At 51.5% G+C, this 22,433-nt stretch overlaps 9 protein-coding genes across 9 annotated transcripts; 4 read left to right on the top strand and 5 right to left on the bottom strand.

The window, feature by feature from the left end:
* Positions 1 to 497: 497 nt before the first annotated feature.
* AYO21_06453 (hypothetical protein) lies at positions 498 to 2,794 on the bottom strand (the record flags this gene model as incomplete). Its single annotated transcript, XM_022656413.1, has 6 exons — positions 498 to 689; positions 750 to 1,067; positions 1,121 to 2,311; positions 2,363 to 2,514; positions 2,569 to 2,674; positions 2,732 to 2,794. The coding sequence occupies 6 exons, from the start codon at positions 2,792 to 2,794 to the stop codon at positions 498 to 500; spliced, it is 2,022 nt and encodes a 673-aa protein (XP_022511201.1).
* An 818-nt stretch (positions 2,795 to 3,612) lies between these two features.
* AYO21_06454 (phenylalanine-tRNA ligase, beta subunit) lies at positions 3,613 to 5,430 on the top strand (the record flags this gene model as incomplete). The annotated part of the gene is made up of 1 exon (XM_022656414.1): positions 3,613 to 5,430. The coding sequence occupies one exon, from the start codon at positions 3,613 to 3,615 to the stop codon at positions 5,428 to 5,430; it is 1,818 nt and encodes a 605-aa protein (XP_022511202.1).
* A 218-nt stretch (positions 5,431 to 5,648) lies between these two features.
* Positions 5,649 to 6,802, bottom strand: AYO21_06455 (40S ribosomal protein S3; the record flags this gene model as incomplete). Its single annotated transcript, XM_022656415.1, has 4 exons — positions 5,649 to 5,803; positions 5,864 to 6,161; positions 6,236 to 6,549; positions 6,649 to 6,802. 4 exons carry the CDS (start codon positions 6,800 to 6,802, stop codon positions 5,649 to 5,651), a joined length of 921 nt encoding a protein of 306 aa, XP_022511203.1.
* Positions 6,803 to 8,914: 2,112 nt separating this feature from the next.
* On the top strand, positions 8,915 to 11,197 carry AYO21_06456 (hypothetical protein; the record flags this gene model as incomplete). Its single annotated transcript, XM_022656416.1, has 8 exons — positions 8,915 to 9,312; positions 9,361 to 9,418; positions 9,468 to 9,603; positions 9,657 to 10,097; positions 10,148 to 10,299; positions 10,350 to 10,615; positions 10,669 to 10,745; positions 10,794 to 11,197. 8 exons carry the CDS (start codon positions 8,915 to 8,917, stop codon positions 11,195 to 11,197), a joined length of 1,932 nt encoding a protein of 643 aa, XP_022511204.1.
* A 2,210-nt stretch (positions 11,198 to 13,407) lies between these two features.
* AYO21_06457 (hypothetical protein) lies at positions 13,408 to 15,210 on the top strand (the record flags this gene model as incomplete). The annotated part of the gene is made up of 3 exons (XM_022656417.1): positions 13,408 to 13,575; positions 13,641 to 14,332; positions 14,385 to 15,210. 3 exons carry the CDS (start codon positions 13,408 to 13,410, stop codon positions 15,208 to 15,210), a joined length of 1,686 nt encoding a protein of 561 aa, XP_022511205.1.
* Positions 15,211 to 17,288: 2,078 nt separating this feature from the next.
* AYO21_06458 (hypothetical protein) lies at positions 17,289 to 18,068 on the top strand (the record flags this gene model as incomplete). Its single annotated transcript, XM_022656418.1, has 3 exons — positions 17,289 to 17,482; positions 17,560 to 17,764; positions 17,850 to 18,068. 3 exons carry the CDS (start codon positions 17,289 to 17,291, stop codon positions 18,066 to 18,068), a joined length of 618 nt encoding a protein of 205 aa, XP_022511206.1.
* A 482-nt stretch (positions 18,069 to 18,550) lies between these two features.
* On the bottom strand, positions 18,551 to 19,270 carry AYO21_06459 (hypothetical protein; the record flags this gene model as incomplete). The annotated part of the gene is made up of 1 exon (XM_022656419.1): positions 18,551 to 19,270. The coding sequence occupies one exon, from the start codon at positions 19,268 to 19,270 to the stop codon at positions 18,551 to 18,553; it is 720 nt and encodes a 239-aa protein (XP_022511207.1).
* Positions 19,271 to 19,528: 258 nt separating this feature from the next.
* On the bottom strand, positions 19,529 to 21,085 carry AYO21_06460 (hypothetical protein; the record flags this gene model as incomplete). Its single annotated transcript, XM_022656420.1, has 2 exons — positions 19,529 to 20,512; positions 20,570 to 21,085. The coding sequence occupies 2 exons, from the start codon at positions 21,083 to 21,085 to the stop codon at positions 19,529 to 19,531; spliced, it is 1,500 nt and encodes a 499-aa protein (XP_022511208.1).
* A 173-nt stretch (positions 21,086 to 21,258) lies between these two features.
* AYO21_06461 (hypothetical protein) lies at positions 21,259 to 22,372 on the bottom strand (the record flags this gene model as incomplete). Its single annotated transcript, XM_022656421.1, has 2 exons — positions 21,259 to 22,050; positions 22,133 to 22,372. The coding sequence occupies 2 exons, from the start codon at positions 22,370 to 22,372 to the stop codon at positions 21,259 to 21,261; spliced, it is 1,032 nt and encodes a 343-aa protein (XP_022511209.1).
* Between the last annotated feature and the right edge of the window lie 61 nt (positions 22,373 to 22,433).

Raw genomic sequence — 22,433 nt, forward strand, 5'->3', positions numbered from 1 at the left:
ACTAGGTAGGTAGTCGGAAAAATAGTATGTGGATACAACGCGCACTACAGAACAAGGAGGACCGTTTATACCTCGTACACACTTCTCGACACCTCAGGCACTCTCTTTCGAATCAGTCTTTGGGGAAAATCTATCTATTTCTTCCTCTGCGTTCGTGCTGCGTGGTACAAAACAAAAAGGGACGAAGGGCGAAACAAAGGTCCGGATTCGCGACTCCAAAATATCTTCTGGCCCTCGATATCTGGAATACGCTCTCTCCTCTTCCTCTCTCCCTCTCTCTTTTTGCTGGTGTCGTCTGGCCATCATCCCTTCATTGGAATTCTTCCCCCTTCCCTGCCAATGTTTTATTCCCACGCGACACTTGGCTGATCTTCGTACACATGCACCCGTGTCACAGCCATGCCAGGCTGCGCCGCCCGTCCTGGCCGGCAGGATCAATCCCCCTGAAAGCCTCCGACCTGGGTTTGGCCCTGGCCCATGCCCTTCCATGACACCGGTCACATTTCCCGCCTTCCTCCAAAGATGGGAAATGTCCACTGCGAAGGTCTCCTGCCCAGCTCAGGCCCCATGTCGTCCTCTCGCTCCTTACCGCGCTCAATATGCTCGACATGCTGGACAGGCCCATCCTCGTTCTCATTCTCATCACCATCAATCTCCCGCTCCCTCACCTCTACCTCCCTCACATCCTTCTGCCGGCGGAAGCACTACTGTCCGGTATCCATCCTCTCCCCGGACTGCTGAGCATACACATTATTCGTTCCACCCGCCGCCACAGTAGCGAAATACCGCACATCCACGTCTTCGTCCTGTTGCAATTTCTCCAAATTTGACATGATTTGCGCGATCAATTCCTGTGCCTTGGGACTCGGTTGTGCCGTGGAATTGGATTCTTGGTCCCCCTGCTGCAGTGTCCCTTCGGTGGGTAATCGGCGGAGCGTCTCGATGAGGACGGCGTAGGATTTGGCAACATTGAACCGGATGTTGGGGATTGGGTCGGTGACGAGGCGGTCCATCATGGGAAGGACGCTTTCGGCTATAATGTCGAGAGTTATCACTGGTGCGAGGATCTGACATTGAACTGTTAGCAAATTGGTCTAAAAATGGACCGAATGGGACTGACCGTGATGGCAAAGCAAGTTGTCATCCTGTACAAATAATTTGCTTGTTGGCTCATGGCCGTGACTTTGGGAATGATGCTTCGATTCGCCCATTCCACGCCAAAGACTTCCGTGAGCTTCTTCAGGTTCTGTGTTGCAGCGTCGCGAATTGAGAAAACAGTGTCGCCCAACCAGCCCATGCACAGCGAACTTAGCTGCTCGTCGAAGAATTTCATACCCAATTGCTTCGCCAGCAAGGGAATGTATTCAATAATTGCGAGGCGCACACGCCATTGCTTGTCTTCTGCAAGCTGGACGATGGCTGGCAGGAGAGACTGAGAAAGCAAGTCGATACCGATCACATTGTTGACAAGTTCAAGTTTGGAGATGATATGCAGTCTCACGTCTGGGAACTCGTCCTTGAGCATTTGCAGAAACATGGGGAGGAGATGAGAGATGGTTTCTTCCTTGCCGAGAATTGGAGCTAGTCCACTGAGTTGGGTTCCGAGGGCGGCTCGAACATGCTGGTTAGGATCAGACACCAGGTCTTCGATCGATGTCATGATTTCGTTCAAGAGGGTCTCTCGGTCAAGCAGCCCGCAGAAGCCAGGGATTTGGCTGGCGATGGCGGTCCTGACTTCGGCCTCGCTATCCTTGAGGAGCTTGACAAAGGCAGGGACGAGATCTCGGGTGACAACCTCCTCATTGACAGCCTTTGCAATCTTCTCGAATTTCTCTGCCACCATGTATCGTACTCTCCAGCTCTTGTCCTCGAATAAACTCCTTAATGCGGTCAGCAAGACACCGTGACTCGGTTGCTGCTCCTTGGGAATGACTTCTGCAATGGAGATGAGGACTTCGACAGTCAGAAGTCGAACACTGTCTTGGTCATCGCTGGCTAGATGTTGAAACAGAGGGATCATCTCCTCGATCACAATTGGGACTGGAACCTCTTTCACGAACTTGGCTAGGTTGTTTGCGGCTTGTCGTCGCACCATGGGTGTCTCATCATGAACAAGGTGCCCAAATTGAGCCCTCAGAACTTGTTGAGAAGATTGGGACGCTTTTCGGTAGGGAGTTGTGTACAAGCCGGTCGCGGAAATCTTCGAGGTGAACCAATCGGCCTTCGATAGGCGGATCGTGAGGGGGATGAAGTATTCTTCGACTTGTCGTTCTGACAAGTCATTGCAGATTTTGTTTAGAGATTCAACCGCCTATCTCCCTTTAGATGACTTATGCCCGTAACCATGGAGAATCTTACGTACCTTGTCCCGCACCAATGGCTCCTCGATGGCGGCCAAGTTCTCCAGAGGCGCGAGGAGCACGTGACCATATTCAGGGCCGCCGACGTACTCGATGAAGTTTCCCAGCTCTTCAGCGAGTGCGGTAAGCACTTCATCTTCATCTTCCACGGAGTCTGGGCCAAAATGTCAGTTGTAGTTCCACGTTTGGGCAACGAAACAGGCCGCACCGTCCAAAAAGGGTATCAATTCCTCTCTTGTTCGTTCAGGGCCAAGGGCCAATGCAATGGTAGAAAGCCGGTGGATAGCGTTGAGGCGGAGAAGGACATCATCGTGCTGTTTACATGTCAGTCAAAGCCCAGGGCATGGCGAGCGCCATGGTTAAGGACATACCTTGAGTTCGTCAATCAGCACGGCGATGGGATAGAGCTCATCTCCACTATCTTGACTCTCCATTTCGGGTGTATCTTGGGCACTTTATCAAGATTTCCAATATTGAGCTGGCCCTAAGGGCAGGGACTTTCGGCAGGAAAACTGAACAGTCACTTCTGCGCAGATTTGGTTGTAAAGCAGCGCGGACACGTCGTATTTGTAGCAGAGAGGGCCAGGTCACATTCTAATGCATACTTGACTGAGTAAAAGGCAGTCAGTATCCACCAATTCGCGAGACTTCAAAAGTTGTGCCTCGTGGCCTGATATGGACAGGCTGCGCGGTTGACCAGGATGAATGCGCCGGGGATGGGAGAGGCTCGACTCACAACAAACCAAGATACAGAGTCGATGCAGGTGTCGATGAATTGGTGGGGTCTGTCACTATGACTTGCTATCCACAAAACAGTCAATGTGGAAGTAGGGAGAGGATTCGTAGGAGGGCAAATAAGGGTATTGTTGCTTTTGCAAGGTGGGATAATCAGGTTCGCTCAACGAGCTCCGTCATTCAAAGTGAACAAGTCGGGAACATGTGGCTGAAAGGGGCTGATTGATGCCAGATGCTGTGGCACAGCCAAATTCCTGTGGGTGCAGGATGGGCAAAGACGGGGCATCGCACTCTGCGTGGTGGCTGCGCCAAGACCCTCCAGATGACTCTTCCCTCTACAGTCTTTTCTGATATTGATTCCTTTAACTGAGCCGGGTGACAAGATATTACTCTCGACCGCCTCGATCATAGTCTGCCTACTTCTCCCACTCTTCTGTGTCTCTCTGAAGACCTGGACCGGCGCATCTGGGCCGACTGAAACGCAGCTGGAGAAAATCTGCCTCAGAGCCTTCGCAAAATGCCAACTATCACAGTAGACAAGGCTGCCCTCTTCCAGGCACTGGGGAGGGACTACACGACAGAGGAGTTCGACGAACTCTGCTTTGACTTTGGGATCGAGCTCGATGAAGACACCTCACTGACAGAACGACCGATCGTCAACGGCAAACAAGAACCTCCCCAGCTAAAGATCGAGATCCCAGCCAATCGATATGACATGTTGTGCTTCGAGGGCATTCAGCTCATGCTGAACATCTTCAATCGCAGAGTACCAGCACCCAAATATGTTCTCAAAGCACCGCCCACGGGAGAAATTCAGACCATTACAGTTTCCAAGGATTGTGAGAGAATACGGCCATACGTCTCTGGGGCCATTTTGCGAAACATCAATTTCGACCAGGCCAGGTACGAGTCTTTCATTGACTTACAAGACAAGTTGCACCAAAATCTGGCGCGGCAGCGGACTCTGGTATCCATAGGAACCCATGACCTCGACACGATCAAGGGTCCCTTCACCTACGAAGCCCTTCCTCCCAAGGACATCAAATTCGTGCCGTTGAACCAGACCAAGCAAATGAATGGTGAAGAGCTTATGCAGTTCTACGAAAAGGACAAGCATCTGGGTCGCTTCTTGCACATTATCAGGGACTCATCAGTCTACCCGGTTATCTACGACTCTAATCGCAATGTCTGCTCGCTGCCGCCAATCATCAATGGTGATCTCAGTAAGATCTCTCTCAACACCAAAAACGTCTTTATGGAAGTCACCGCCACAGATAAAACCAAACTAGAGACCGTCGTCAACATCATGGTCACTATGTTCTCTCAATACACCTCAGACCAGTTCACCGTCGAACCCATTCAGATCATCTCCGAACACAACGGGCAGTCGAGACAAGTTCCTGATCTTACCCCCCGTTCTACAGTCGCTGAAGTAGACTACATCAATGCCTGCTGCGGCCTTTCACTATCGGCACAAGAAATCTGTGATCTGTTGACACGAATGTCCTACTCGGCACGCCCGTCAAAGTCGGACAAGAATCTGATTGACGTAGACGTGCCCCCAACACGTGCAGATGTCCTACATCAAGCAGATATCATGGAAGATGTCTGCATCGCTTATGGCTTCAACAAGCTGCCCCGTGCATTTCCCAAGGTCGGAGCCACCATCGCTGCACCATTGGCAATCAACAAACTTTCCGACATTCTGCGTCTCGAAGCCGCCATGGCGGGCTGGGCGGAGGTTCTCCCACTTATTCTGTGTTCGCACGATGAGAATTTTGCGTGGCTCAATCGCAAGGATGATGGCAATACTGCAGTGCGTCTAGCAAATCCAAAGACAGCAGAGTATCAAGTTGTTCGCACGACCTTGTTGCCCGGACTGCTGAAGACTATCCGTGAGAACAAGCATCATTCTATCCCTATCAAGATTTTTGAGGTCAGTGACGTTGCCTTTAAGGATGCCAGCCTCGAACGCAAATCTCGGAACGAGCGACACTTCGCTGCCGCATGGTACGGCAAAACGTCAGGCTTCGAGGTGGTGCACGGCCTTCTGGATCGTCTCATGGCTATGCTTAAGACGGCTTTTATCACTCACGAAGAAGGCCTTGAGATCCGTGGCGGAGACACAGGAAACGGAACTAAAATGGAGTACTGGATCCAGGAACTGGACGATGCGACATATTTCCCCGGTCACGGCGCCAGCATTCACGCAAGAATTGCGGGAAAAGAAGTTGTCATTGGGAACTTCGGGATCCTGCATCCAACAGTGTTGGAAAAGTTCGAGTTGAGATATCCAGTCAGTGTCTTGGAGTTCAACGTGGAGGTCTTCTTGTAGTTAGAACCAAGAGCCCAGGCATCTGCCCGATGCTGTTTAGATGAAAAATGCCCGTGACATGTTTGTCTGTTCATTTACATGCATTCAAGGACTATTGAGTGTGGCCCATTTTCTAAAACAAGAACGCGCCTTGAAATCGGGCAGATTTGCTCTCATTGCACAACCCTTTATTTTTTCCTCGCCGGTTCATGCGCTAGGTATGATGCAGATGACCAGAATCACCAGTTGCCAGTAGCTCCGGTATCGTCCATAGCCCAAACATCCACTCCAGCAGATTCGTAGACAGGCTGAGGTGATGCCACGGCAGCGGGAACCAATGGCCCTTCAGTGGCACCATCGTAAACGCCCTGGCCAGCTGCCCCGACAGCCGCAACTGTAGAAGAAGCACCAACATCTCGGGATTCCTACTCCTGTGCGTATTGCTCCTCTCCACCAGCACCGTCCTGCTCCGCGTCAGCCGCCGCCCGCGCATCTTGCGCTGCCTGTTGAGCGGCCAGTGCCTTTGCACCGTAGTCCTGGCTCATTGGTTGCACGACGGGCTGTTCTTCCTTTGGTTCGATGATGGTGACGCTGTCGGGAAGAGATTTCTGGGGACCGGCTTTTCCTTCAGGGTCGGAGCCGCGCATGATCTTGACTTTGATGCCCAAGACACCCTGGCGGAGGAGGACGTGTCGGGTGGCAGAATCGATAAAGTCGTTGACGGGTTGACCGGAGTGGATCATGAAACCGTCCTACAAATCAGGATCAGTATACCATGATTGGATTTTCGAAGGTATTGTTTGTGTATCTCATGGGTTTATCTTACCGTGAACTTCATACTCTTTGCTCGGGCAGCTCTCAGTTTACCGCTCACCACAACCTCACAACCCTTTGCACCACTCTCCATAATGAACCGCAAAACACCATAGCAAGCCCGTCTGACGGCCAGGCCATTGAGCAACTTGTATCGGAGGGACTCGCACTGTGCGACGGCAGAGAGACCACGGTTCTGGACTTTCGCGGCATAAAGGGAGACGCTGTTCTCGGGGAACTTGAAGCGTTTCTGGATCAGCGAGGTGAGTTCGCGAATGCGTCGTCCTTGTTCGCCTAGGACTTCTTGGGTGTGTGTTGCGCGGATGACTTTGGAGGAAATACCCCGTTAGCTTTCAAGTCTTACAGGGATGTCTGCTATCCAATATGTCGCCTACAGGGAACGATATGGCGCAGGGGGAGACATACTGATATCAGTGACGGTAGGCGTGACCCGGACCTCAACACCAGAGTAGCCTTCCTCAGCCAGCTCGCGCTGGAAGAACTCGTTGAGTTCGGCATAGAACACACCGTCGGCGACGAACTTGCGACGCTTGCTGATAGCGCCTTGCTGGGTAGTCATGTTGGCGATCTGATCTGAGAGAGCAAAGAGTCGATGTTGGCAAGTTCGCAGTCTTGAAAGCCTGAAGGCCTCTGAAATTCAATGTGGGGGAGGATCTCAATTTCATGCCAAGACAGAATTTTGCAGTTGAGCGAAGTGCGCTACGTACCAGGCCTCAATACTCCGCACAAGAAAGTACTGTGGATCATAAGAGCAAGTATATGACGGTTTCCACCAATATTGCGTTTGCTCCAACTACATACAACGCTGCGTTTGCCATCCATCCACATGAGGGGCTCGACAAAGAACCTTGATCGAACAGCTCGAAGCATGTATCCATCTCAGCGCAGGCTGACTGTAGCCTCAGTGATACCAGGCTACATACAGAAAATAGTGCTTCACTAGACCATTTGGGTGGCTCCCCAACGATGGTGTTTGGTTTTGTTTGCTGTAGTCGCATTATATGGACCGCTTGATATCACAGCTGGTAAGGAGACTGTCGTCATTTTGACCTTCATATTGTTGCCCGAAGTTGATGAAGCGGAGAGCCGGGCATCTAGATGCAGCCTTCCATACGATTGTCGTATTTCTCTTCAGCCATTGCAGATGGCCCCGGTCTGTATCGGATTCCCTTATTTCTGGCAAGCCTTTTGGCGGGTTTTGACCATGCGTCTGTGGTCAGAAGATCCCTGAGCACAGGCCACAACCTCTCAGGATGTCTCACAGAGACACAACCTTCAGACCGAAGTCGTATAGATGACAAAGGTGATTGCCCAGACCGACGTGGAAATTTGTAGAATAGACTGAACACTGTTGCCTCTGAAGGGCTCTTTCCTTATCCTGCAGTTGGCCGCTGTTGTCACCAGATGCTCTCTCCGTTATCGAAAGTGATAATGTTATCACAGTAGAAGAAGGAGTCCTCCGCCTCGTCCCACAGCGCGCGCTCAACCCGTCTCACATTCTGTTGACATAGTATCGTTTGATGCGGGCAGCCATTAGCCCCCTTCGCTGCCATTGTCCGCGCCTGGCCCTTCATTGATTGACAGAGGAAAAGTCTCTGCTGTTGAGTATCAAAGGAGAAGACGCAATTCACAATGCAGAGTCTGCTCTCCACCTGGTCGCTGTTCTGATATCTAGTCAGGTACCCATGCTGAAATGCAATGATGTGCGGTTGCTTTCAGTAATTGCTCCAAATGACTTTTCAGTCCTGCTTGTGGTGGACCTGCTCTTGAACTGTTTCAACATGCAACTGGGCCAAGCTTGTTCGCCTGAGTCAAGCCGTGATAGTTTGAGGTATAGGCTTATTGTTGCTCGAGACACCATGTCTCAGTCCATTCATTATGCCTCCTCTTTAGCTGAGTAAATCCTTGTACTGCTGCGTTCAGATCTTTCTCTTCTTTGTGGTCAATTCTGCTAGCTCAAGGAGATCTTTGGCTGATGTGGGTGTAGAAAGAAGCTGAACTGAGTAGGCCTGTTCACTCGCTTGATCGTCTTGGGTGGACGAAATGCTTTGTTCCTAGTCCAAAGACACAAGTTGGGAGATCCCGTAGATGACTGAATCCGTGAAGACGTGTAGTCAAATGAATCCTGGTTCAGCGGTGTCCTAAGCCTCCGATACGTGGGCAAGTTAGACTCTGAGAGGACAATGGTCAAGTGGATTCTGCAAGATACCTATCCTAGCCTGTCGAGGTTGTGGATGAGAAGCTATAGCACAAAGAGACTCCTGTATATTGCAGTGGACTGAGTAAGAAGGGTTGGGCAGAGGCCAGGCAGATGTCGCGCGCTCCTTCTCATACTCTCTGCCTGCGCCCGCGCGACTGAATCTCTGTCGGCGACATCATCGACGTCCGTCACCAAGTCCGGACCCACGACGATATCGTTTCCCCTCGTCAATCGGCCAATCATCCTTCTAGATCGCATCATCCCAGTGACGCCTGTTGATGAGACTCCTGGTCACCGACTGATCCCGCCAAGTTTGATCCGGTGTGGCAGCAGCTTTCCTTAAATATCTCTTCCTCTCACCCTCCCAAAACTTTTCTTTCTCTCTCTCACCCTCCTTCAACACCTCAGTCACCTCACTTGACCTTGGGTTTTCATCAATCTTTCCAGCTGTGTTTACTCTTTGCAGTAAACATGGCTTCTCCTTTCAACACTGCTGATGTGGCATCAGCGCTTGCTGATATCACGACCGCCAACGGTGTCGAGCCTCCTACTGGTCCTCCCAAGAATGAGGAAGCCATCAAGCTTGCTCGGCAATCTGGCTGGGTTGAACCAAAAGCAAACAACTACACCGCCAGAGCACCAACCACGGCTCTCGGCAGCGACCAGGCTCAGTTGGAAGTCGTGGCTGAAGAAAACGATGGTGCTGATGAGGTTGTGGTCAGCAGACACGCAACCAGCAACTGGTCCCACGATGCGGCGAAATACGAATGGAAGGAAGAGTACGGAGATGTTGGCCCAAGAGATGAGAAACTTGAGAAGGATCTTTTCCGTGGCGAACATATCAACCGCGCTGGCATCAAGTTCGACAAGTAAGTGATGCACTCCTCGTGTGATGATAACCATCTGACTCCTTTCAGTTTGACCACCGTCAAAGTCATGGTTGAATCCGAGACGCGTGTCAACCCGGTGTCTAGTGTAAGTTCATTCATCCTTTCCCGATTCCCTGAATCTTACCTCTATCCAGTTCAAAGATGCTGGTTTGCACCCAGTCATTCTCGAAAACATTGAGCTCTGTGGATATCGCCATACAACCCCGATTCAGGCCTACACGATCCCCGCGGTGTTGACAGGTCATGATATGATTGGCATTGCACAGACTGGTAAGTCTTATCTTGCCCATGCTTCCTCTGGCTTTTGATTGACAGTATTGTAGGGTCTGGGAAAACCGCAGCTTTTCTAATTCCTACCATCTCCAAGTTGATGGGTAAGGTCAAGAAGTTGGCTGCTCCTCGTCCCAATATCGGTCAAGGCTTTGATGTTTCTCGTGATCGAGTCCGTGCTGAACCACTCATCCTCATTGTGGCCCCAACTCGCGAATTGTGCTGCCAAATCTTCGATGAAGCACGACGACTTTGCTATCGCTCAATGCTTCGTCCCTGCGTCGCGTATGGTGGGGCGCCCATTCGTGATCAAGCTGCTCAACTTCAGCGAGGTTGCGATCTGCTTGTCGCCTCTCCAGGTCGCCTGCTTGATTTCATGGGTCGGCCCGAACTCCTTTCTCTGGCTCGTGTTCGCTACACCATCATCGATGAAGCCGATGAGATGCTTCATGACGACTGGGGTGACGAGATGTCAAAGATCATGGGCGGTGGAGGTAAGTACCTATACCATTCGCTTTCTGTTTCGTGTGCTCACCTTGTTTAGATGCCAACACCGATGGCGACCATCGTTATCTTCTCTTCAGCGCAACTTTCCCCAAGCGTGTTCGGAAGCTTGCTGCTAAGTATCTTGCTTCTGACTATATCCATGTCAGTGTTGGCAGAACTGGAAGTGTGCATGTCAACGTGAAGCAGCATGTATGTTTGAATCCCCCCTCTCGCAGTCGACTGCCACTAACATACTTCAGATCCTGTGGTGCGATAAAGACAAGAAGATGAAAGCTCTCTATGACCTGCTGATCTCGATGCCACCATCCCGTACTTTGATTTTCGTCAAATTCAAGAAGACCGCAGACTTTGTTGACGACTATCTTTTCAACTTGGGCCTACCTTCAACTTCCATCCATTCCGACCGCACTCAGAGTGAACGAGAAGATGCTCTGCGCTCTTTCAAAGGTGGATCGACTCCGATTCTCGTTGCAACTGGTGTTACTGCTCGTGGTCTCGATGTCCGGTAAGCTTGAGATATGGCACAAAAAGGAGACAGACGTGGCTAACACTCTTCAGCAATGTGATGCACGTCATCAACTTCGACCTGCCCTCAGCAGACCATGATGGCAAGAACGAATATGTTCATCGCATTGGTACGTTAGCGTCACCGAAGTTCATTTCGCACAGCTTACCAGATATAGGTCGTACTGCTCGCATTGGTAACGAAGGTCTTGCCACTTCCTTCTACAACGACGGTGACGAAGCCTTGGGGCCATTCCTCACCAAAATCTTGCTCGAGACGAATCAGGACATTCCCGATTTCCTCGAACATTTCAAGCCTGACGGTGGAAATCTGAACTTTGACGAGGAGGAAGAACAGGACTTTGACGACAATACTGGAGGTGGAGCTGGTGATGCTGGCGGTGATGCTTGGGGGACTGGCAACAATGCAGCTGGTGCTGGTGGAGATGCCTGGGGTGCAGCTGGTAATAGCAATACTGCCAGCAATGCTTGGGGTTCGACTGGCAACAACGCCGCTGCACCTGCGAACGACAACTGGGGTGCATCCACTAGCATTGATGCTGGTGCTGCCGGGGCCTGGTAAACTGGGTTTCTGGTGAACAACCACACTGTCCGCAGACAGTTGTGACCGCTTTCGCCTTCATGATCCCCAGAACTGGATGCTTCTATTTGGTGTCAGGATTTCGAGGAAAAGGAAAAAACACATCACGGCAGTTCACACAGGACTGTTGATATCGTCCCTCGACACAGGATGGCTGCTGTACCAGAAAGGACGAGTGAGTGGTTGCGCCTCATCGGTGCGACCTTTCCACTCGACTTTTTCTCGGGAACGTTGAACAAGGCCAGTTGTATGAGATTCAGACTTGAGAGTCTTCTAGCAAACGCAGAGAGAACAAGATGAAGAAAGCTGCGAAAGTATCAGTTGCTTCAACGCACAGCCCACGAAACAATTGCCCTAGTGACCGTTTGTTTCTTGAAACAACCCCAGTTCTGTTCCTTTCATCCTGGACGCTTGGCCACCCCGACTACCGACCAGGTGGACGGACTGTGTAGCTGTTCTGAGGAAAGTCGTATCAAGGCAGGTAACTAACACCAATTAGGGACTTGGAGGCGAGCACTCACCTTTCGGAGAGGTCTGGGGGGAGCGTAGCGCCTCGTATTTGGGTCATCACCTGTCGAAGAGAGAGGCAGGCTTGCATATTGATAGAGCGCAGTACGATGGTGTCAGTCCGCAAATGATATCTATTTAGGGTTAATGGAAGAAGGACTTGCTACCCATCCAGGCAGGGAATGGCATTCATCATCTGAGCCATTATCCATCATGTCTGCCCAGGTGCTTATCTTAAGTGGGCAAGCCACCGAAGAAGCCTAGCTACGAGTGCATAACACCTGAGAAACTGTGCTCTTATCTGAGATTTGATTCATCCAAGATAGTGATGTACCTTCATAGAAATGAGGTGCAGAAATTGCCATGCTGATCCACATTTCCAGACCATAAGCCTTTCCCTCTTCCTTGCTCTTTTTCACTTTTTTTTTCTTTTTTTTTCTTCTTCCCCATGTCCATGTACCTAATCTTGCCGTGGAGGAGACACGACGTCAGAGGTGGAGACTCTTGAAGCTTGGAGTGCTGGCTGGAGGTTTTTGAGGGGTTGTCGAAGTTTGTTTCTGGGTGGGCGGTGGCTTGGTATTTACCCTTTAGTGGGCTATGCTCGGAGGAGCAGGTAGTGACCTCTCAGACGGACTCTAGGGGGTTTCTAGGCGGGCTCTACCCGTTGCTACGAGTACGAATAGGCGTCTCTATCGAATCAGCTGCCTACAATGGTGCCTGGAAGACATCTCCACGCCGACCTCCTCGTACTCCAGGCCTGTCCTAATCGAAGGATTTTAGCTGGTCCGCAACGCACGTTAATTCAAGCCTCAACCGAAGTAGTCCGCATGATGGATCCCGATGATTGTCATGGCCTGAAGCTCCTTCACCCATTCTCCACCCTTAAAAAAGCAAAAACCATGCAAAGCATATGCAGAGGCCGGCTCCTCCCTGCTCAAAGTTGTCGCTCCCTGCAGGCTTGCAGCTTCTACTACCTCGTTGCGCACAAGTTCGAGGAGACACGAGGAGAGTGACATCTGCTCGTGGCGGGCTGGACAATCCCATCCTCGTCTCTTTCGTCCACTCACAACCCACGCCATTCTTTTGACAAACTTCGTTCTGTCGCTTCTGCCCAATCGAACCATTCTCACCCCCCCCGGGACCTCTATCGAAGATTCTTTCTCCTCCACCCACCAGCGGGTCCAGTTGGCATCATGGCTACCTCATCAGAATCCCCGCCACCATCGCCGAGAGTCCTTATCCTTGGACCAATGCTACCATACGCAGATCAAGCCTCACCAGCACTCTCGGCGTCGGGGAAAGCTAGCCTTCTTTGCATCTCTTTCTTGTTTTCTCTTGTTTCTTACTCTCTTTGTCTTGACCTCCATAAGCCGTGCCAAACTGTCCGCTGCGAAGTTCAGCGACTCACAGCAGCTCTTAGTTAAACGTTCTGCTCCGACTGTCACTCCTTCTTACCGCATCACTAACGAACGGCACATGCCACCGATTTCCGATGTGGACGAAAGAGTGACCTCTTACTACCTCTGTGTCAAACGGATTGTTCGTTACCGCAAGTGGCGCTGAGCTGAAATCAGTTGTTGCAAACATACACCAAATCCTCCTCTACTCTACAAATAGGAGTATCCCCGATTCTCCCCAACGAGGTCCGAACAAAGAAGAGAAGTTGGATATCTCACGTTACAACCATGGCCAACAAAGAAGTAAACGTAGGGCCCATTGACGATGGCGATTTGCGCAGACACAGCGTTGGCACAGTCGAGATTCAAGACGCTCAAGGTCGGCGCAGGACGGTGCAGTTGGACGAGCTGAGCGCCGCCGACAGAGCTCTCGCTGAGCAGTTCGGGTACAAGCCGGTATGTGGAATGCGGATTACCGACGTTGAGTAACAAGGAGCGAGGCTGTTCTAACCACCGCACAGGTTTTTAAGCGCGAATTTGGCTACCTCTCGACCTTTTCCTTCGCCGTCAGTATTTCTGGTCTATTTGCGACCACCGCTACCACGTTCGTCTTCCCGCTCGAAGCTGGTGGCTCTGCTTCAGTCGTGTGGTGTTGGCTGATCTCGGGTGCGGGATGCTTGTGCATTGCCTTTTCCGTGGCCGAACTGGTCTCTGCGTACCCAACCTGTGGTGGTCTGTACTACACTGTTTCTCGACTGGCTCCGAAGCCATGGGTCCCGTCCATCAGTTGGGTTGTCGGCTGGATCAATCTGCTGGGACAGGTCGCCGGGATTGCCTCATCGGAGTATGGCTCGGCTCAACTCCTTTTAGCTGCAGTTTCCATCGGTCGTGACTTTCAATGGTTCCCCACCACCAACGAGACAGTCGGAGTCATGGCGGCGTTGACCGTGCTCTGTGGCCTAGTCAACTCTCTCTCAACCTATTGGATGGAGAAAATGACCAAGACCTATGTCATCTACCACTTTGGGGTGCTGATTGCCTGTGCGATTGCCCTCCTGGCCGTGACGGACAACAAGCATGACGCAAGCTACGTTTTCACTCATGTGGAGGGAAACGCTGGTTGGACACCCATCGGATGGTCCTTTTTGTTCGGTTTCCTATCGGTCTCATGGACCATGACGGACTATGATGCCACAGCCCACATTACCGAGGAGTGAGTACTGCTCGCCCTTTTGGTTCACGAATTTGTATGCTAACCTTTGCAGAATCAACGAACCTGAGATCAAAGCGCCGTGGGCTATCTCCCTCGCCATGCTGTGCACCTACGTTCTGGGATTTCTGTTCAACATTGTTCTCTGCTTCTGCATGGGGGACGCGGTTGAAGTCCTCGCCTCTCCAATCTTTCAACCCGTCGCTCAGATTTTCTACAATTCCTTGGGCAAGGGCGCCAGCATCTTCTTCACCGTATCGGCCTTTCTCATTCTCCAGTTTGTCTGCTGGACAGCCACGCAGGCGTTGGCTCGGACCGTGTTTGCCTTTTCCCGCGATCGGTTGATTCCTTTCTCCAGTGCTTGGACTATCATCAACCGATGGACCGGAACACCACTCTACGCCGTCTGGATCAGCATCTTCTGGTGCATTGCCATCAACCTGATTGCGTTGGGGTCGTACATTGCGATTGCGGGCGTCTTCAACGTGTGCGCCATCGCTCTCGACTGGTCCTACGTCATTCCCATTATGTGCAAGCTCATCTTTGGCAAGTTTGAGCCTGGGCCGTGGCATCTGGGCAAATTCTCGTTTGCTGTGAACGTTTGGGCGTGTGTCTGGACGACGTTTGTTACCATCATCTTCGTCATGCCAACCATCCGACCAGTGACGCCGGACAACATGAACTACGCTGTTGTCTTCTTGGTCTTTATTCTGGTTTGTGCCATAGTCTACTGGCTGCTCCGCGGCAAGAGATTCTACCACGGTCCGATCATTGAGGCAGAGATCCAGGACGGAGAAGTGGACAGCTCCAGCTCGGCAGTTGAGCAGGAGGAGAAGAACGGTGACCTTCGAGACAGAAACGCGACTCCTCATGTGGTCTAAGCGGGTAAGATCCGCGTACATGAGTGCTGTGCAATGTGTATGGCAAATGGTCTTGGGCAGTATGATGAAGCAGTCTGGGGTGGAAGGGGATTATTTGATTCCCATTTATACCGGATGTCCAGCAGCATATAATCTGTCTATTTGAATGCGCAACCCTTACATACGACAATGATACCCTTGAAATGGCGGCAATTCCTTTCGATGGACCCGTTTGCTCTGTACCGAGTATTGTATAATTGACAGGCAAAAGGTTTCCGAGTAGCGCGCCACGTGCCCATCCGGACCGGTTGACCGGCAGTGACCAGCTAGCGAGCTAGGTATGTAGGAATGTACTCCGTACGCATGCAGTATTTTTTCATACACTAGGTGCTAGTGTAGAAAACGTTGATTGTTTTTTTTTTTTTTTTTTTCGTTTTTATTGCATTACAGAAAAGATTTCAAGGCATGGTACAAAGGTACCTGTGTGGGTGTAAGGATGGTAAAAAAACTCCACTAGAAATCTCTGCATACCAACGACCCAGATACTCAAATAGATGTTGAGACAATTGCCTTTTTTCCCCTTTTCGTTTACGGCGATGAATGGTAACTCGTACGCGTAAAATGACATCCACACTGTAAAGTAAATTCCTATTCGGGTAGAAACATGTGTTGTTGATCTCCTGGCTGCGTTGCTTGCTTGTAGAGGGTTACTCGCCCCCCCTATTTCTCCACAGCCTCGCGCTCCCTTTTTTCGGGACTGTTTTTTTCTTGTTCGGGTCTTGTCGTGAGTCTTGACACAGACAAGCTTCCATTCCGACCCGGTTTCAATACTTTTTTCTTTCCCCCTAAGCGAGAATAGATGGAACCTGGGTTTTTCTACGGGTATCGTTGTAGGAACCGAGTATTGCTTGGTATGTAGACGAAAAACTATTTCCTAAGAGAGAATCGGATGGGATAGAATGGAGGGAAAAAACATGGCCAACGTTCCTTCTCTACACCTCTCTCTCTCTCTCTCTCTCTCTCTCTCTCTCTCTTCCTCTCTCGCACGTGAGCTATCTCCCGGTTTCCCAGCGTAAAATAAATCGCGAGGCGAGTGAGCGAAGGGAGAGAGATCCAAACCACAGGAAATGGCTGGCCACGCAATACGCAATGACAACCAGAATGGACGGGTCCAATGGAGATCACGAAAAAAACAAAAACCTTACAGGCAATACAACCAAAAACCAATTCAACATGGCATGACACGACACAACACAATTCAAATCATATCAATGAGGATGAGAATGCCCATGCCAATGCATTGAGACTGTAGACCCACAGAGCTATAAGAAGAGGCAAGTATCCTGCATCCTACACCCTACATTCTGTGATCTTGGAGGAGAAAAAAAAACTTCGAAGAATCGGATACTTTCTAATCTGTATTCACTCGTCAACATCCATCTCAGAAAAAGCAAGTCCCGTTTAGCCTCTCCCTCTCCCTCTCCCTGTCAAAGACATCCATGCGGTGCCTCCCTTGTATGACTGGCAACATTACACACACACCCGCTCGCTCACCCTTCCCAACACTCACTCTTTGACCACGGCGATCCATGCGCACGCAAATCACCCAGTGTTCTTCGATGCCCTTCTGAAGCACGCCCGCCAGCATCGGATTCCACATTGCATTGGCAGGCACTGTTGTGAGCTTGTTGCACGCCTGTAAGCGAACAACAGAAACATGGCGGATGACAACAAGGCTAATCATCGACTACAATGGCTTCTGGAAATCACCAAATCTATCCAGTCTCGCTTCAAAGAGATCCGGCACCCATAGACCGGCCGTTCAATCTAAGTGAACAACAGAAACATGGCGGACGATAATAAGGCTAATCATCGACCACAATGGGTTCCGTCGGCAGCGAGATGTATCCAGTGTCGCTTCGAAGAGATCCGGCACCTATAAATAGGCCATTCAGTCTCCGTCGTCTGTACCACACCAATAATTTAAGGAGATCGGCACTGATGGAACAGCCTGAACCCAGTCAGGGACTGAACAACTCGAACGATCTTGTGCGAAATAGTCAATATCTTTTGAACAACCACCAGTCTCAATCCCAGACATGCGGTGCTCCTCGGTCGCAACCGCGACGATCCTCCAGTGGGTCGTCATGACACTGCTTGTCTCGGCGATGCCAACCCGCATCATCGGTGTGGCTGTCAACCCCTCCGTCTGGCGTTCTGCGTCAGGCAGCCAGAACCCGACCAAGATGACACCACCACACCAAGGGTCACCGAACAAATTGACAAAGAGCCAGTAGAGGAAAGCGATCGCGGCGACGGCTACTTGGGCCAATCCGTCGTGTACAACAATTGAACCTTCGCCGTGCACAGCAACAGTGTGCACGGACCCCGTCCCGGCGTCGAGGGACCTCCGGAGGAGATCTACTCCATCCTCCAGCCCCAGGAGATGCTGTCGCACCCCTTCGCCCGCGACCCGCGCTTGGGCGTGAGCTGGAAACTGTGGCGGACCGACGTCGAGAACACATCGCCGGTCCAGTTCGAGTGGAACATGGCACAACGCGTTCCAGCGAACCTGGTACGATCTGAGCATGATCAACGCCGGAAGCGCCGGGTGGCTCAACCGCGTGGCCCACAGGGGGGAAACTATAGTTGGCAATGAGGGTGGACTGGGCGCCTACGTCGGCACTGTCGCCATCAAGCACGCCTTTAAAGCCGAGGGCATGTCGTTGGCGCCGGAGGTCGTCGAAGGCAACTGCGTGCCACTGCACTGCGCTCCTAGAGAGGAGTATTGTACGGCCTCGTACAATGTACACAACGACTGGGGCCAGCAGCATGACTGTGGGGAGGCCGTCGACTTGAAGTCGACGCTATGTGGTTGAGGCTGAGGAGGGGGGACGAGTGTGGAAGGTATTTGCCAGTAGCGTCGGGGTGTGACTGGCACACAAAAGTGATTTTCTCGTTCACGCTGGTCTCGTCTTTGGGTGTTTGTTGGCGGGGATTCTTGGTTCCCGTTGTGTTGCCTGGTGTGGTGAGGGCACGAGCAAAGACGTCTGTTTCAAGGATGGATTTTCGAGTAGATAGATCGCGGACTTGTGAGGGGACAGGTTTGGTTTGTTGAATCCTCATAGACTTTGAGCGTGGTAGAGCATCATCCATGGGATCGTATCCTGTGCTTGGGTGTTCTTTTTCCCTTATTGCGACCAGTTTTCAATGTTATTGTCCCAGAGCATTTCCCTGACTCGTCCGAGCATCGAGACCCATCACCTCCCCTCCTCGCCTTCTCCAAGATGACCGTGCCCATATGTGCGATCCTCGACAGAAAGCGACATTATCATTATTGCCATTGATGTTGCAATGATGATCATTTCACGCCGGCAACACCACCCTCCCCGCCACCCGCCGCCAATTTCTTGCGAAACACCTTCCTCTCGACCTCGCGGATCTTCTCCTTGTCCTCCATCTCGCGCTCGATCTCGCGCACCCGGGCCTCGCGCTCGTCGAGTTTCTGCTTCAACAGCGCCGCCGTCTCCTCGCGGATGCGGGCGATTTCTTGTTTTTCTTTTTCGCCGAGAACGAGAAGATTTCCGCCTGCGCCGCCGTCGCCGTCACCAACACCGACACCGTGAGTAGCGAAAATCTGCGCCCTGAGCTGCTCGAAGCCGTACTGTACCAATTCCGCCTCGGTAAAGGGCTGGAGCGTGATCGGGTTCGTGTTGGGCGCGGCGCTCGTCAACGCCGTCTCGGGGACTTTGATCGCTTCCACAGAGGGGTGGATCGGCGTGGTGCGCAGTGGTGAGTCGAGTGGTACGGGTCCAGGTCCGCGCTCGTTGCTACTGGCTGTGGTAGCGGCCATGGGAGGATTTGGGAGACTCGATTCCGGCGAGGTCATGACCAAGTCGCCTTCGTGGTCTTGTAGAGGTTGAGCGGGTTGTGTAGGTGCAGGTTGCGCCGTCGGGTTCGAGACTGGACCGCCTCCTCTTTCTGGCGCCGTGTTGGGTGGTTCATCTGCGCTTCCGTCAACAGCAGGAATGGTCGCTGGCGCCGAGCCCAGCGGCTGGGCTTTTGAAGGGTCGTCTGCCATGCAGAGTTCTTGTAGAGAATGGGATGTTGGAGTTGTAAGTTTCTTGGTTTATTCGACCACTTACCAAGCCCCTCGTGGTTGGAACTGCGGTTTTTGCCGCAAACTTGAACGTAACGCCGCTACGGTGAAGCAATACTCGAAAACCCCAAATATGTCCAACAGTGAAGTATTGCGGTATTCCATTCTCAACGTCGTCTATCCTAGACCCTCTTAAGCCCTACTTGATCAAGCACTGAACCAAAACAATGAGTTTCCGCGTCAGACGCGCACAGTAACAAATTTCCCAACTGCGGGAATGCCATTGGCCAGCAGATAAACCACGTAGGGTCCAGGAGCCAGTTTGACCTGTTCGGGCATACACGCTACGACCCTTTTTCGACCATTGCTCAGCGTCTCCCAGCCGTTGTTCTCAAGGTATACCATCACCTGGCCCATGTGGACTGAGTGCGTAATAAATCCCCCGCTGTATAGGACAATGTCTAGCGTCTTGACCTGCTCTACAGTGCTGAACTCGATGGTCACTCTTTTACCACGTCTCAAGATATATGTCGAGAGGCGCATCACCGTAGGTCTCCGCGACGCCTTGTCACCACGAAGGTATGGGGGAATCCATGTCTCCATCCTGAACTCGGTGGGGAATGCCTTGTATTGATTATGGATGTCAACATGTTGTTGGGTTACTGGCATTTCGTTAGGATTGCTTCCGGCAATGAGCACTGTTCCATCCAGAAGTAGGAAGGCGACAGAGTGATAAAGCCTGGCAATTGTCGTTCTCCCAGACACGGTCCAGTTATTCCATTTCGGATCATAGACTAGGAGTTCCAATGCTGGGTACGTGGCCAGTCCAAAACCTTGCGCACCTTTATGACAGCCGTTGATCCAGAGCACGGTACCATCGAGAAGTAAAACCCCCTCTACCATTCCTCGGGGGCCTGGCATCGTAGACATCTCCCACAGAGGACGCTTACCCATCGGTTTCAGCCTTCCACAGGTTGCCTCGCAAGGACTGTTGATTGCTTGTGTTTGTCCTCCGCCGCAAATCATGATCTCAGCCTCATAGTTATTCTCTGCACGTAGGGGTAACATGACGCTACCTCCTGTGTTGGGATAGGTTCTGTGCATTCCAGGCAAGTCAGGCATTGTCCTGATGGTCTCATTTTTGGCCACGTCAAACAGCTCCGAGCAAGTGTCTGCAAAAATGAAGAGCGAACCATCGGGCATCAGGTGCAGAAAGGGGTACATCTAGTACGGCATAGTCCTGACCAAAATGTTCATTGGAATGTTTTCGCCTTGACTGACACCGTTTACATCGAGAATTTCGTATGTTGGGTTATTGTTGCTGAAGTTGAATTGATTTTGTCCGTTTAAACTTCCTGCTGCCACGAAGATCTTGCCATCTGCCAGGGTCTGTGCGGTTGCATACCATCTGTTGGAGGCCAATTTATTTCCAGGCTCTTTCCATGAATAGTTGCCACCTTCATCTCCAATGTACCGAATTGCATCGAAGCCGTCCCCAACTGTCGGGTCTAGCCAGAGCAATGGGGCGTTCCCGCCGACTGTGACAAGCCGTCCATCTGACAGAAAACTCCCACCACAGCAAAAGGGGTTTGTCGCGACTGACAGAGGACTAAGGTGATGCGTTTCTGGATCGTAGAGCGCGGAATAGGCCCATCGATTGTTCGGCAAGCGCAGCTCGGAGTAATCCTCGACTTTGTCCAGGAACAATACTTTGCCCGAAGGAGGTAAAACAGCAGCGTGCATGACCGGCACTCCGGACCGTGCAATAACGCTGAGATAACTGCTACCGATGTCCATTGTTAAAATATTCGTGTATGATATCCGAGCAGCCCGGTCATGGGGAAGAGTTGGTCGTAAGAGAGTCCAAGGTGGTAGAAGATCCGAAGAAAGGCGACATCCATCGACAGGGACTGTTTTCTGAACTGGCTGGAAGGCGCATCTCATGCCTCAGAAATGCTTTCCCAGCACCATCATCCTCCTTTCCAAATGCCCCAAAGACCCATCAAGTCACCAACTCGATCCTTGACGACCTCAACCACCTGCTCTTCGCGCTCGTTAGGTCTTCCCACCTCTTTGACTCGTCCGAACCCGTCATGTACCACAACGATACAATCTAGGGCCGCCTCCAGAGTCCTTGCCAGTGACTCATGCCCCGAGTAGAGTCTCAACGCCTCACCATGGGTTCCAGCAAAGGCAGACTTCATTTCGATAGCTGCTTGAACTCTCCGGGCCTTTGCTGTTTCTTGATACAACTGGGTGTCGCGGACTGTCCCGATCTCGAGAGGAACTTCTACAAGAACAAGGACGTCTCTTGATATTCGTGAAATCTGTGTAATGTTCCTTGTCAAATTTCCAAGCAACGCATTGCTCTGAACAAGGCCACTCCGACGATGCGTGGCTGACACCGTCTGTCCTAAACCCTGGATCAAGACGATATCTTTGAGTAGAGTACGTTTGCCAGCTTCTGGATTGATTGACATATTGGTCGCATGAGTCCTCTGGTACAGCTCCTGGCTGATCTCCGCTAAGCTTTCTGCCAGTCCCGCGAGGTCAAAATACTGTAACAGTCGCACAGTTTTGAGAAGCTCGAGCGCAGCCGAGCAATCAGAGATGGTCTTTGTCAGAAGAACATGGAGCATCGGAATGGTTTGAGAAGTGTGGGGAGTCACAAGGTACACATTTGGCAGCACACTTGAACTGTCTTGGGATTGGAGTCGAGGCTGGAGGAGTGCTGCAGCAAGCGTTTGGAGGACGAAAGATCTCTAATTTCTCACAAAACGATCAGTTACGCTTCGCCTGAGCTTCCAGTAGCCCATCTCGGAGCATGGGCCAGCTATCACTCACCTTACTTCTCGGAGATTTACCATCCTGCTCTTCAGCCGACCCAATTCCGATGACTCTCCCACCCAGCCAGAGCGCGGCAAATGACCTGTCAAGGCCTTCAATCCGGATGCCCATTACGTCGCTTGCGCGGGGATTTTCCTGCGGCCTCAAGTCCTTTGGATGGGTACTAGCTCCCTCCAGATCGATCAGCATGGAGGCCCGAACTGGTTCGACCAGTGTTGAAGTCATCGTATCCGCCATTATTGGATATTCTCTTCAACCGGTGGAAAAAAGGGTAATCGGTCTTGAATAGTCATCGGTG

The sequence above is a fragment of the Fonsecaea monophora genome (assembly GCF_001642475.1).
Source record: "Fonsecaea monophora strain CBS 269.37 chromosome Unknown Scaff45, whole genome shotgun sequence".
Lineage (NCBI taxonomy): Eukaryota > Fungi > Ascomycota > Eurotiomycetes > Chaetothyriales > Herpotrichiellaceae > Fonsecaea > Fonsecaea monophora.